The sequence below is a fragment of the Phoenix dactylifera genome, chromosome 3 (assembly GCF_051530095.1).
Source record: "Phoenix dactylifera cultivar Ajwa chromosome 3, Ajwa_hap1_PhDact_Kaust_v1.1, whole genome shotgun sequence".
NCBI lineage: Eukaryota > Viridiplantae > Streptophyta > Magnoliopsida > Arecales > Arecaceae > Phoenix > Phoenix dactylifera.
In genome coordinates this window covers 14,819,587-14,832,128 of record NC_143192.1, presented here as the reverse complement: position 1 = coordinate 14,832,128, position 12,542 = coordinate 14,819,587, and the positions used below count along the sequence as shown (strand labels likewise).

The following is a 12,542-nucleotide window of genomic DNA, read 5'->3' as shown; positions in this document are numbered from 1 at the left end:
CAATTTTAAATCAATATATCTTTTTATCTTATCTTAGTCTTAACCTACTAGTAGTTAAGTAGCTATAACTTAAATTTCTACCACAGCTAGTGCTACACCCTTACCGAGTCCTATATCCTATCATGGCTTAGTGCTGCACCCCAACAAGATCCATCTCTTTTAAATAGTGGTGTGACGGTGACAGAAGTTCTTGAAGGTCAAGGTATCTGGACCCATGTTACTTTCTATCCTCTCGTCGATCTTTAGATCCGCATCATCATCTTTCCGACTAATTTAACATTGGTGGTATGCTTGCATACATCTACCCTATTGCCTTTAAGACTAGACGCATATCTCCACTAGACACTCACCTAGATGGGATGGGAAGGGTGGCAACAAGAGACTACATGTCATTTAAAGAAGAAAAAAAAACATTCTTGGGGTTGAATTGAAGAAAGAGAACTATCATGTCAAATTATCCTTATGTCACAATACTTGGACCATTATTTACTTAACTATATCGAACCAACTGATACAAGACATACCAAAATAGATTAATTGATGATCAGCGCAATTTAGGCTATTAAAATAAGATAGGGTATGTACACTTAAGCCCCCCTCCCCTATCTATTAAACCACTTGTAACCTGACTTCCCCCCCCCCCCCCCCCCTCCCTCCCTCCACCACCACCACCACACTCGGACTACTCATGATGGTCCGCCCCACCCCCTTCCTCCACCACCTACATTTTGATAAGTTCCTCCCTCCCATCCTCTCTCTCTTTCTCTTAGGTTATAGGGTTAAGGTTTCCCTCGCACTCTACCTTCCTCCCTCTCTCTCCCCATCTCTCTTTCTCTCTCTCTCTCTCTCTCGCTCGCTCGCTCGCTCGCTCACTAAGGTTAGAGTTATGGCTTCCCTCGCCCTCCCCTTCCCTCCCTTCCTCTCTCCCTCTCCTTCTCCCTCCCTCCCTCTATCTCTCTCTCTCTCTCTCTCTTCCTCTCTCCTTTTCTTCCTCTTCCCCTCTTCGGCTCCCCTATGTCAATATGCTCCAGAATAGCATGGTATGAACCTATACCATACCAAACTAGTCACTAGCCAATATGCACCCTAGTATCGGTTTGGCGAACCTTGGCTTGGACCATTTGGAGGGCTAGAAGTATACCAAGGGGATGTCTAATTACTTGCATTTGCTTAGGGATGTAAATAATGCTAAAAAAACCGATAATGTAGTGTCAATCTAAATTAAGTTTTTGATAATCTTATCTGATCAAAGTTGGATTCTCTACCTAGGTTCTCATTTCTTATGGAATCAAACTAATGTAGCTATGTTCGAACCAAAAACCTGATAACCTGAATATATATACATAAACTATATATGTAGTATATATCAATAAAGGAATATAAAGGGAATTGGTTGCATGACTTGTGTTAATTTCGTTTCTTCATATTTGGATTTATGCTTTCTACTCAAACTTGTCCTTCCTAACTCTCTCCCACTATTATTTCAGTTCCAAATCTCAGTCTAAGCTTAGATTTTGATTATATTTTAATTATACTAAACATAAATATAAATTTGAATCTCTTTCAAATGTGATCAGAAAAGAGAAAATAAAAAATTGGATATTTTTTATATTTTTGGGTGAAGTATTTTGTGCTTAACAATGAAAAAGATAATCTAGATAAATTTGATGCCAAATCAGATGAAGCCATCTTTCTTGGATACTCTTCATCTAGCAAAACATATAGAGTATTTAATAAAAAAACCTTAGTTGTTGAAGAATTCATTCATGTGATATTTGATGGAACTAATGGCCTTCCTTCAAAACAGAAACAAGATTTTAATGATGAAGTAGGTTCATTGAATAAAGAAATTAATGACCTTACCTTGAAGGATACATCTACACAAGAGGTAATGGACCATGAAGAAAAAGCTAATGATGATAAAAAAAAGAGGATCGGCCGGAACAACAATCTCAAGGTAGACTAGACTTACCTAAAGATTGGAGGTATAATCCTAATCATCCTAAAGAATTAATTATTGGTGATCCTTTGCATGGAATAAGAACTAAATCATCTTTTAGAGATATTTGTAATCACTTAGATTTTGTTTCACAAATTGAACCTAAAACAATATAAAAGAAAAACTGAACAAAATCATAATTAGTTAAATACTATGCAAGAAGAAGTGAACCAAGTTGAAAGAAATAATATGTGTTTGGAAACTTGTAAGTAAACCCAATCTTGTCTTAGAAACTGAATGGGTTTACAGAAACAAATTGAATGAATATGAGAATATAATATAAAATAAATCCAGATTAGTTGTTAAAAGATAACTAAGAAAAAGGTATTGATTTTGATGAAATTTTTACACTTGTAGCAAGAATAGAAAATATCTGATTCTTACTTGCATTTTCCTTGCTACATGAAACTTAAAGTATTTCATTGGTTGTCAAAAGTGCCATTCTGAATGGTTTTATTACTGAAAAAGTTTATGCGAAAATTAAAAATCATAAATTTCCAAACCATGCATTCAAATTTAACAAGGCTTTATATAGTTTAATGCAAGCTCCTAGAGCTTGGTATGAATGGTTAAGCAAATTTTTGTTAGAAAAAATGATTTTTCAAGAGAAATTGTTGGTAAAACCCTGTTCACAAGAAGAAAGGATTATGATACATTAATTGTACAAATTTATGTTGATAAGGTGCTACTAATAAAATTTTATTTCAAGATTTTACTAAGTTCACGTAGGAAGAATCCGAGATGAGCATGATGGATTAGCTTACATTCTTTCTCAGTCTCCAAACAAGCAAACAAGAGATGAAATCTTCATCAGCTAAAGCAAGTATACAAAAAAAATCTTGAAAAAATTTGGCATAGAGAATGCAAAGCATATCAACACTCCTATAAGCCCCTCTTGTAAATTAGATAAAGATGTGCCTGGTAAAGGTACTGATTTAAAACTTTATTAAGGCATGATATATTTCTTATTATACTTAAAGGCTTGATATCATGTTTTAATTTTTGCTTAAATGCAAGGTATCAATTTAACCCTAAGGAAACACTCTTAACTACTATCAAAAGAGTACATAAATATCTAATTGGAACAATGACACTCAAAAGAATACATAAATTTCTTATTATACTTAATTACCATGTTAATTTGTTTTGATTTAAATTCTTGCAAATTTTCTTAGTGCTTCTTAACTGAAATTAATATTCATCATCTAAGCAGTTAATTATGTTGTATTATTAGATAGAGTTTTTGAAAAGCCCAATTCATCCCTTCTCTTGGGCTGCATAGTTGGGCAACAAGCACTAAGCATACCTTGAGAGCCCTGTCATTTCAAGAAAGTTAATGCTCAAGCATGCATAGAAGAATTCGGTTTCTTCGTTCTTGGATCTTCTTCCATTCTAGGATCCCTCAATCCTTATCTTCTTTCATTCATTATTCTTTTAAAGAAGTTTTCTTGTATGAAAGACTGAACTTCAAAATTTCAATCTAAAGTAAATTGAACTTCCACCATCTATGGTCTACCAAGACTCTTCTTTAGAATCTTTGGTTCAACCGAGTTTTCCAATAAAAGGCCACTATTTGGGAGGCTAATGGTCTCCTCAATCTTTTATCTAATTTGATGTCTCCTTCCATGGCCAACTATCCTTCGATCATGGCAGCCACCTATTTCTGGTCACCCACCTCCAATATCTTTTTATTTCAACTTTGGTATGTCAAGCCCTAGTCACTTGAATTTATGATTTCTTTTCATCATTCGCTCCATCGAGGAAGTGTACATTGCGAACACTCTGGTCAAAATTCTTCTTATTAATTTTGGCCTCAATTTTAGCAAAAATACTAATTCTATATCATATACTTTGAACTTTTGCCATCAAACCGGGCTTGTCTCCATGATAGAGTACAAAACCTTCTTTCTGATATGGATCTCTAAATTCTTTTTCTGTTGATGGTTAGTAGAAAGAGTCAAAGCTTCCCTTTAACTCGCAGTTGCCTTGGCCAAAGATCAATCCATACCTCTTGGACACTTCATTTTAGACCATCTTTACCAATGTCTGGAGGACTCAAACTCGAAACTTAGAAATATGGATCTTTCAAATTTGGCTCTATATTTATTTTCTAGAGATTCATCCTTGGGCAAAAATTTCTGAAGCTCCTCTTCTTAGCCTTCATTTTGCTCAATTAATAGAGTCGATTCTTTCCTTTACCGAATACTTTAAGAAATTTTACAAAAGTTCGGCTCGCCATACCAACTCTTTCCTCTGTCCATTCCTTGGGGTGCTCACTCTATTGGCTTCTTTTGCCTCTAGGAGACACGGCTCCAGAAGAAGCTGGTGCAATAGATGACCAATGGAGATAATTTCTCGTGCCTAATGACCTCCATGTTGGTTCCACCATTGAGTATTTAGGCAACAATAAATGAGTGGTTGAGTAGTATTGCCCGAACTTTTCTTCTGCCAATTCAAACTCTCCTAAGCAATCCAATATTTGCCTCTTTTATGTCTTAATGAACATTATTATGATCAGCTTTTGATCACATATCCTGAGGTGGTAGATCTCGTGCGATTATTTCTATCACCACACCTTTGTCCAATTCATACTTATGCCAGCCATGCATTGGTAAAATAAATATATATCACAGGTTTGGTCTTGGCCGATGACTTCCGTCCTAGCTGGATAGATGAATCTGAGCCTCAATGTGAACCATCCTCCTCTATCCCTAATAGGCCTATTAACGAGCCGAGCCGAGCCCGAGCCTGTACAGAAACTCGGGCTCGGGCTCGGTACCGAGCTCTGTATTGGGCTCAAGCTCGGGCTTGCTTGGCAAAGCAAAAGCTCGGGCTTGAGCCCATAAAGCCCGTTTCAATTACGAGCTCAAGCTCGAGCCCGGGCTCGGGATCAGGCTCTCAACTCCCCCCTTGCTCCTCTATACTCTCAACCTCCTCTTCTCCTCTTCCCTTACTCACCGCCAACTCCCCTGCTCCACCACCACCACCTCCTCCGTCGTCACCGATCCACTCCCCCCTCGCTCCTCTATATTCTCAACCTCCTCTTCTCCTCTCCCCTTACTCACCGCCAACTCCCCTGCTCCACCACCACCACCTCCTTCGTCGTCGCCGATCCGGTCCTCCAGCTTTCCTCCTCTAATCTATTGTCCATACTACCCCCTCGACCACCAACGCCAGATGCGGGGCATCGTCTGGCTCGACAAGCCGGTGAAGGATTTCAGCAACTTTGCCTCCGCCGCCGGCCTCCCCGCCCTCAAACTCTCCGGTGACACCGCCCGCTTCCCCTACACCCACCGGCAAGGCAGCCGCTCAGCCATCCACATCTCTCGCGTCGTCACGGAGACCTGCTGCCTCGGCCTGAACAACGTCTGGTGGTTCATCACGGGCGACGACGACACCGTCTTCGTTCCCGACAACCTCGTCCGCATCCTCTCCCAGTTCGACCACCGCCAGCCCTACTACATCGGCTCCATCTCTAAAAGCCACCTCTAGAACATCTTCTCCTACATACGCCATGGCCTATGGCGGCGGTGGGTTCGCCATCAGCCGCCCCCTCGCCCGCCTGCAAGACCGCTCCCTCCACCGCTACCCGACCCTCTAGGGCAGCGACGACCGCATCCAGGCTTGCATGGCCGAGCTCGGCGTTCCCCTCACCCGCCACTCGGGCTTCCCCCAGTTTGACGTCTACGGCAACCTGCTCGGCCTCCTTGCCGCCCACCCTGTGGCCCCGCTCGTCTCCCTCCACCACCTCGACGTCGTCTAGCCCGTCTTCCCCGATGCTCCCTCCTCAAGCGATTTTGGAGAAACATAGTTGATTTTGGGGAAAAAGCCCATCTTGCCGCCGCCCTCCTAAGACTAGGAGAGCTAGAGAGGAGGCCTTGGCCTGTTGGATGCAGGGTTTCCAAATGATCTCGGCCATCGAATTTCGAACTCATTTGGTCATGTTAAGCCACGAGCTCGTTTGGACTCGTGAGCTGCTCGGGCTCGGCCCGTTAACCGCCCTAATCCCTAACTCTTCAAACGATATTGTTGTCTTCTACTATGCAGGTGTAGCAACTCTAGTCTTCTTTAAGAAAAAAAGTATACTTTGAATTCTTGTAGATGAAATTAAGAAGTATAGGAAATTTTATTACATCAAGTTATTTTCCAATAAGATGATTGTGTATTTAACATAAAGCAATGCAAGCTACTTATATACATACATACAAGCATATATGCATCTATATATATATAATATTACATACATACACACATACATACGCGTGTGTGTGTGTGTGTATGCAAACATACATATATACATGTACATATTATAGAGACATATGTTTCAATTTTTCATTAAGAATGATTCTTCATAAACAAACAAAGATAAAACAGCCCTGAAATGGAAATGTATAACTTTTATTTTAGCTACTATATCAATTTGTTTTATAGAATTTGCTTGATTTTGCTTTACTTATTATTGGAGGCAAGCCCGGCTCACAGGTTAGAAAAGAAAACGACGGTATTAAACCGACGAAGCGGCCCAGGTTGGTTCGAATACCTTTCAAAACCCTTCCGTTCCGTCCTCCCTTCTCCCTTCGGCTTCGTCCATCAAACAAACGAATCCGAAGATGAAGAAGAGGAGCGGCGGCGGCGGCAGCCAGAAGCCCTCGCCGGCTGCGGGGGACGGCGAACTCAAGACCCTAATCCACGGCCACTCTGTCTACTTCGATCACCTCGTGGAGCTCATCCCCGCCCGCTTCTACCTCCCTCCCGACGACGACAAGCCCTGGTTCCAGGGCCTCAGCAAGGTCGCCAAGGCCGCCGCCAAGAAGGAGTCTCGCGAGAACCTCAAGAAGGCTCGCCGCGCCCGCCTCGACCCTGAAAAATCCGCCACCACCCTCGACCTCCTCAAAAAGAGCATCTTCGAGGCCGCTGACAAATCCTCCGACGGCGGCAGCGAAAGCGACGAGGCTCCCGAGATTGACGAGAACAGCAGCCGCCCCGTCGTCGCGGACGACCGCTCCGTCACCTACGAGGAGCTCCGGCAGCGCCTCCACCGCCGGATCGAGGAGCTCCGGTCAAATCGGAACACCCGGCCGTCTGAGAAAAAAAAGGAGAAGAAAGAGAAGAACAAGAACAAGAAAAATAAGAAGAATAAGAATAAGCAGGCAGGAGAAGAGGCGGAACCCTCTTCTCAGGGGAAGCGGAAGCGACAGAAGGAGTCGGAAGAGGAGAAGGACAACAAAAAGAAGGCGAAGCCAGACAAAGGGGGAGATGCTTCTTCGCCCGATTTAACATTCGGCCAGGTCAAGATTGGAGGCGGGGACGACAAGAAGAAGAAAAAGAAGAAGCTTTCCAAGCAGCAGGCCTTGGAGAGGGCGAAGAAGCTCGAGGAGGCGAAGAAAGACCCGGAGAAGGGGGAGAAGATTTCGAAGAAGCATTCTTGGAAGGCTGCGGTGAGTAGAGCTGCAGGGGTTAAGGTTCACGATGATCCAAAGCTATTGAAGGAGAGCATAAAGAAGGAGAAGAAGAAGCAGCAGAAGCATGCAGGGAAGTGGAAGGAGAGGATGGAGAGCGTGGAGAACCTCAGGGCGGAGAAGCAGAAGAAGAGGACAGAGAATATAAAGGAGAGGATCCATCAGAAGAAGATGAGGCGGATTGAGAAGAGGGAGAAGAAGCTCATGCGCCCAGGATTTGAAGGCCGCAAGGAGGGATACATTAATGAATGAATCATGCTTTTGATCTGAAATTTATGGTATATGTGAGATTAAGAACTGGTAATGGTTTTATAGGTTGAAGAAGCTGAGGTAAGGTGAGTCTTTTGGGTTTTTGCTTAACCATTTGGGGGGACTAGTTACTCATGTTTAATGTTAGATGTAGATTTATCATCCATGTTTATGGTATATTATTTTGTCGGCAGTTTTTAAAAGAATTGCTGTGGAATTGTTGGACAATTGTTGCTCCTTTCAAACTTAACCATGAATTGCTGCTGTTTCATGTGCAAGGAAAAGTTTGCAGTGATTTTCAATCTTGGAAATTTTCATGACGAGTTGGCTTCATATACTATGTGATGACCCAAAGATTGAGTTAAAGATTGATTTTGATGATCACAAAACCTTGAAGTATAATTACTAATGTTTGTGTTGCAAGAAGAAAAGATAATTTATTTTGCAAAGAACATAGCAAGTTGGAAAAATACAAGAAGGCCTCAAAAGCTCTCAAGAAAAGTTAGAAGAAAGCTACAATTTAATGGCCCAAGTTTCAAGTTCAAAGGATTCAAGTTGAAGGAGCAAATTCAAAGAAAGATTCAAAAGAATAGTCCTCGAGTCGACTCCGGGAAGTTTAGAGTCGACTCTGGCACTCTAGAGTTTCAAGAAACAGTGCTCGAGTCGACTCCGATACTCTACGAGTCGACTCCGACTGAGAACAAACAAAAAAACAGAAAGTTGATTTTCAGCGCTACAGTGATCTCGAGTCGACTCCAACTTCAGTGCTACAGTGCGGAGCCGACTCCCAGCTACAGTGCCGACAGACTACTATTCACAAGTGACTCCTGTTTCAGCCGAGTCGACTCCTACTTCAGCCGAGTCGACTCCAGCACGCTGGGAGGCATAACGGCTAGTTTTTTCTTGATTCCAACGGCTCTATTTTTGTCTCTAACGGCTAGATTTTTGTTTCCACTCCCTCTAAAGCTATAAAATCAAGAGGAGAGCTAGGAAAGAGGGTATGGAAGTGGGAGAGAACATTTAGGGAAAAGATTTCAAAGAGATTACACGGGAAATCTTCCATAAGCACAAAAGGGCCATTCAAAGTAAAATAGAGAGAAGAATAGCATCCAAGTGAATCCCAAAGCTTCCTCTCCATCCGTGTGCTGCCTCGGTGATCCTCTACTTCGTGCAAAATCAGAAGAGGGTCAAGTAAAGAAGAAGCCGAGTTCCTCCATCTACAAATTTGTTTGAAGGCTTCTTCCCTTTACTTTACTTGTTTATATTTGCTATATTCGCTTATTTGAGAAGCTTGTACTTGATTTAAACTCTTGCTCTAAATATCTTGTAACTTGATTCAATCAAGGGATTGAATCAAGGGGTTAAGGTTTGTTGGTGAGCCAAAGGGAAAAACCAACGTTGTAAGGTTGTGGTTGGTGAGCCTTTGGGAAAACCAACTGGGTTGATTGTGAACCCGGAAAACAATCGTTGTAAGGTTGTGGTTGGTGAGCCTTTGGAAAAACCAACTGGGTTGGATTGTGAGCCTGTGAAAACAATCGGTTGGTTCTAGTCGGTGAGCCTGTGAAAACCGACCGAGTTCGTTGTGATTTCGCAAAACAACAAGTTGGGTTGTGAGCTTGTAAAACAACCGGCTGTAATCTGAGGGATTATAGTAAAATTCCCAAGAGGTCTTGGGGAGTGGATGTAGGTGCTGGGATGCACCGAACCACTATACTTTTGTTGTGTTTGTGATGCTCTCTGTTGTCTGACTTCCACACTCACTTACTTACTTAGATACTATGCGTGCTTAACTCTTTTTAATATCAAAATAAGATCATATATTTAGAAATTTTTGTTTGCAATCAAGATCATCGAAAGACACATCATTTGGACCAATATTAGTACATTTTAACGATAAGAAAAGATATGTTTCGGATGCGTATCGGAGCAATCAACCAAGGCATCAAAATTAATTCTGTTTTTTCTTAAATTAAGATTTTATTTTAGAAATCATATTGAGTTTAAGCTTTTATACGAAATCAGATTCTGAATTTCATAAAGATTTTCAAAAGAGGCTTTCAAAGTCATAATTTGAGATATGGATCTTCCACATTGTAGCTTATCTTAAATCATTACGATTGAAAACACATATTTCAAGCATATTCAGAATATTTGTATTTATGTTGAATTTTGGTATGAGTTAGTACATTATATACCAAAGTTAAGCAAGTTGATGGATAAGACAAACTCAATTCATTTTGCCTAAATAGAGATATCCTTCTCTTCTCCCTTTTTTTTTACAAATTTATTTAACTTTCAGATTTTAACGATGATTGTGAATAACAAATCTGAATTTTCTTTTCAATAAAACCAAACAAAAGATGTTATGTAGCATTTCAAACATTCAATCAAATTGTCCAAGTATGGGGTACTACAAAAGATATTGAGAACCCATAATTTAAAATATCATGCCACATGCAAAATATAGTGTGTGTTAAGTCATACATTAAAATATTAAGAACAAGCATGTCAAGTATCAAAATCAATTCTTTTCAAATAAACTCCCCCTATTTAAATATAATTTTGCACTGATTTCATCCTTAAAGTGTGTTTCCATGTGACTAAAAATTTGAATTGATTCTTTCTTGTATACTTTCATTTACTTTGTCTTTCTTTTAACTTTCTTAAGCTCTATACTCTATTTGCTCCCTATCCGGTGGAGTTGGGAAGGGGCACGAGGTACTACCATTAGCCTCCCTCTTGTGCCGTCCCTAATATGCCCTACACCGAATAGTTGGGTCAAATAGTGCCGGGTACTACCACTAGCCTTTCCATTGGCACCATCCCTATGATGAGCAATATAGAAAGGTTAAAATGTTTACTTCAAACTCTCCCTGTTTGAGTGTAATTAATTATAGATTTTATCCCTTCCAAATGTGCCGAATATATTATGCTTGTTTTGCTTTTCCTTAAGATTGAAGTACTTGCCTTTGCTCAGATTTTTCATCTCTTGAACAATGTCCATTTTCTTTTCTTTATCTCTCTCTCTTTTTGTTATTCTCAAGTAATTTACATGAAAGAGCAGAATAAAGAAATAATCTTATGTATCATATATATGTATATCATGCAAACAACATTTTCATTATGCTCAAGGATTCATAACTTCTCACAAGTTATTTTACATCAAAATTTTAAGCATATACTTGTGTATTTCATGGTTATGATATAGGCAAAGAAATAATTTAGTTTGGGCAAACCATGAAACAGTTTCTAAAAGTACAAGTCAGTCAATACACATATAGACATGATATCAAAAATTAATAATTAAAGAATTTAATCATGCCATAATAAGATTTAAGTTATTGACTTTACTCAATTAATTTGTGAGAGAAGTATCTAGAATTACCAATTCATTCTGCATTCTTCAGTCAAATACCTACTAGATTCCTTATGTATGAACTTTTGGCTGAAGAAGGTTCTCTCTCTTGTTTGCATGTGAATATTTATTGTATCTTACACGGAGATATCCTTCAAGTTGAGATCTTTCATTTTCTTGCTCAAGGATCCTGCATTATTAACAAACTCCTTTTCTTTCTTGAAAGAAGGTCTTTAGTTTCTTTAAGATACAAAATATTCATTCAACATATAATAATTTTTTTTAAAACTAGATGACTCAACATAAGGTAAGACAATAGTTGAATATTGAGTCACTTTACTTCAAGAGAATGCCTAAATATAAGCAAGCACATATCACTTGAACTAATGAGATAGTTTCATTAACCAAGATAGTTCAAGGACAAGCATGTGAGGCAATAGAAAGATTTATCGAGGTCAAATCAATTTCTTATTTTCAAGATCAATTTAGTTTGGATTCTATTTGCTTAAGATAATTATTAATAAGATAAGTTAGCCTAGTGTTAATCAACTTATCTTAAACGTTTGTTTCTATCAAAATTCAGAATATGATTTATTTGTTATCAATAAAATATGATTCATTAAAGTTAGATTGAAGTCTTGCACAAGGTCTTATAATGAGCATACAATCTGGTCTACTAGCTGTATGATAAAATAATTATTCTATCATGCTTCAACACAGCTTTAAACAATAGATCTACTTTGCTCATCCTTTACAATTTCTACAAGATGGGGTCATAGATATACCTTCTTCACGCCAATCTTCTATAAGAGTTTTCTTGTGGACTAACGTTGGTCAATGAAGATCCCCTTTCCTGTTTGTCTTAATTTGGAGTTTGAGAGAAGATGTTAATTCATTCATCATATTTCAAACTCACCTTGCAATATAACTCTTCATTAGTAGAACCAAAAATGATGTCATCAATGCATACTTTGAGCAAATAAGATTCACTAATTCTTCTTTTTGATCCATAGATTTATCACTATTACTTTTTATCAAAAAGGTTACTTAAGCTTTAATATCATGCTTTTGATGCTTGTTCCAAGTTATATATTGCTTTATCATATTTGTAATGAGTGTCTTCAAATATGGTGGTTATTTAACATATATCTTCTTTAATAAAATAAGTACCTAGGAGTGCATTCTACACATTCATTTGATAGAATATAAAGCTCATAAAGCAAGCAAATGATAATGGTGATCTTTACTTCTAGTCATGCAAGAATCAAGATCTATTTCATCTTTTCTTGATTTAGTCTTTTAGTAGTCATCAGTTTTTTTTTTTTTTTTTAAGTGCATTTCTGAAAAACTTAATTTTGTTATAATTATTAACAAGTTTTCAGATTGTTATATGTAAAAGATTAACCATATATAATTTGATCTTAGTATCTTGACAATAAATCATTAGTCTCATAGAGAATAAGACGACTTGATATTTTTG

At 38.9% G+C, this 12,542-nt stretch overlaps 1 protein-coding gene and 1 pseudogene across 1 annotated transcript; both read left to right on the top strand.

The window, feature by feature from the left end:
• Window positions 1-5,176: 5,176 nt before the first annotated feature.
• LOC120108841 (uncharacterized) lies at window positions 5,177-5,810 on the top strand (annotated as a pseudogene).
• A 713-nt stretch (window positions 5,811-6,523) lies between these two features.
• LOC149767917 (uncharacterized) lies at window positions 6,524-8,009 on the top strand. Its single transcript, XM_089929473.1, has one exon. It carries the CDS (start codon window positions 6,610-6,612, stop codon window positions 7,708-7,710), a length of 1,101 nt encoding a protein of 366 aa, XP_089785599.1. The 5' UTR covers window positions 6,524-6,609; the 3' UTR covers window positions 7,711-8,009.
• Window positions 8,010-12,542: the final 4,533 nt, after the last annotated feature.

Excerpts from the sequence above, each read along its gene's own strand:
- LOC149767917 (XM_089929473.1), top strand. The coding sequence starts at position 6,610 with ATGAAGAAGAGGAGCGGCGGCGGCGGCAGCCAGAAGCCCTCGCCGGCT.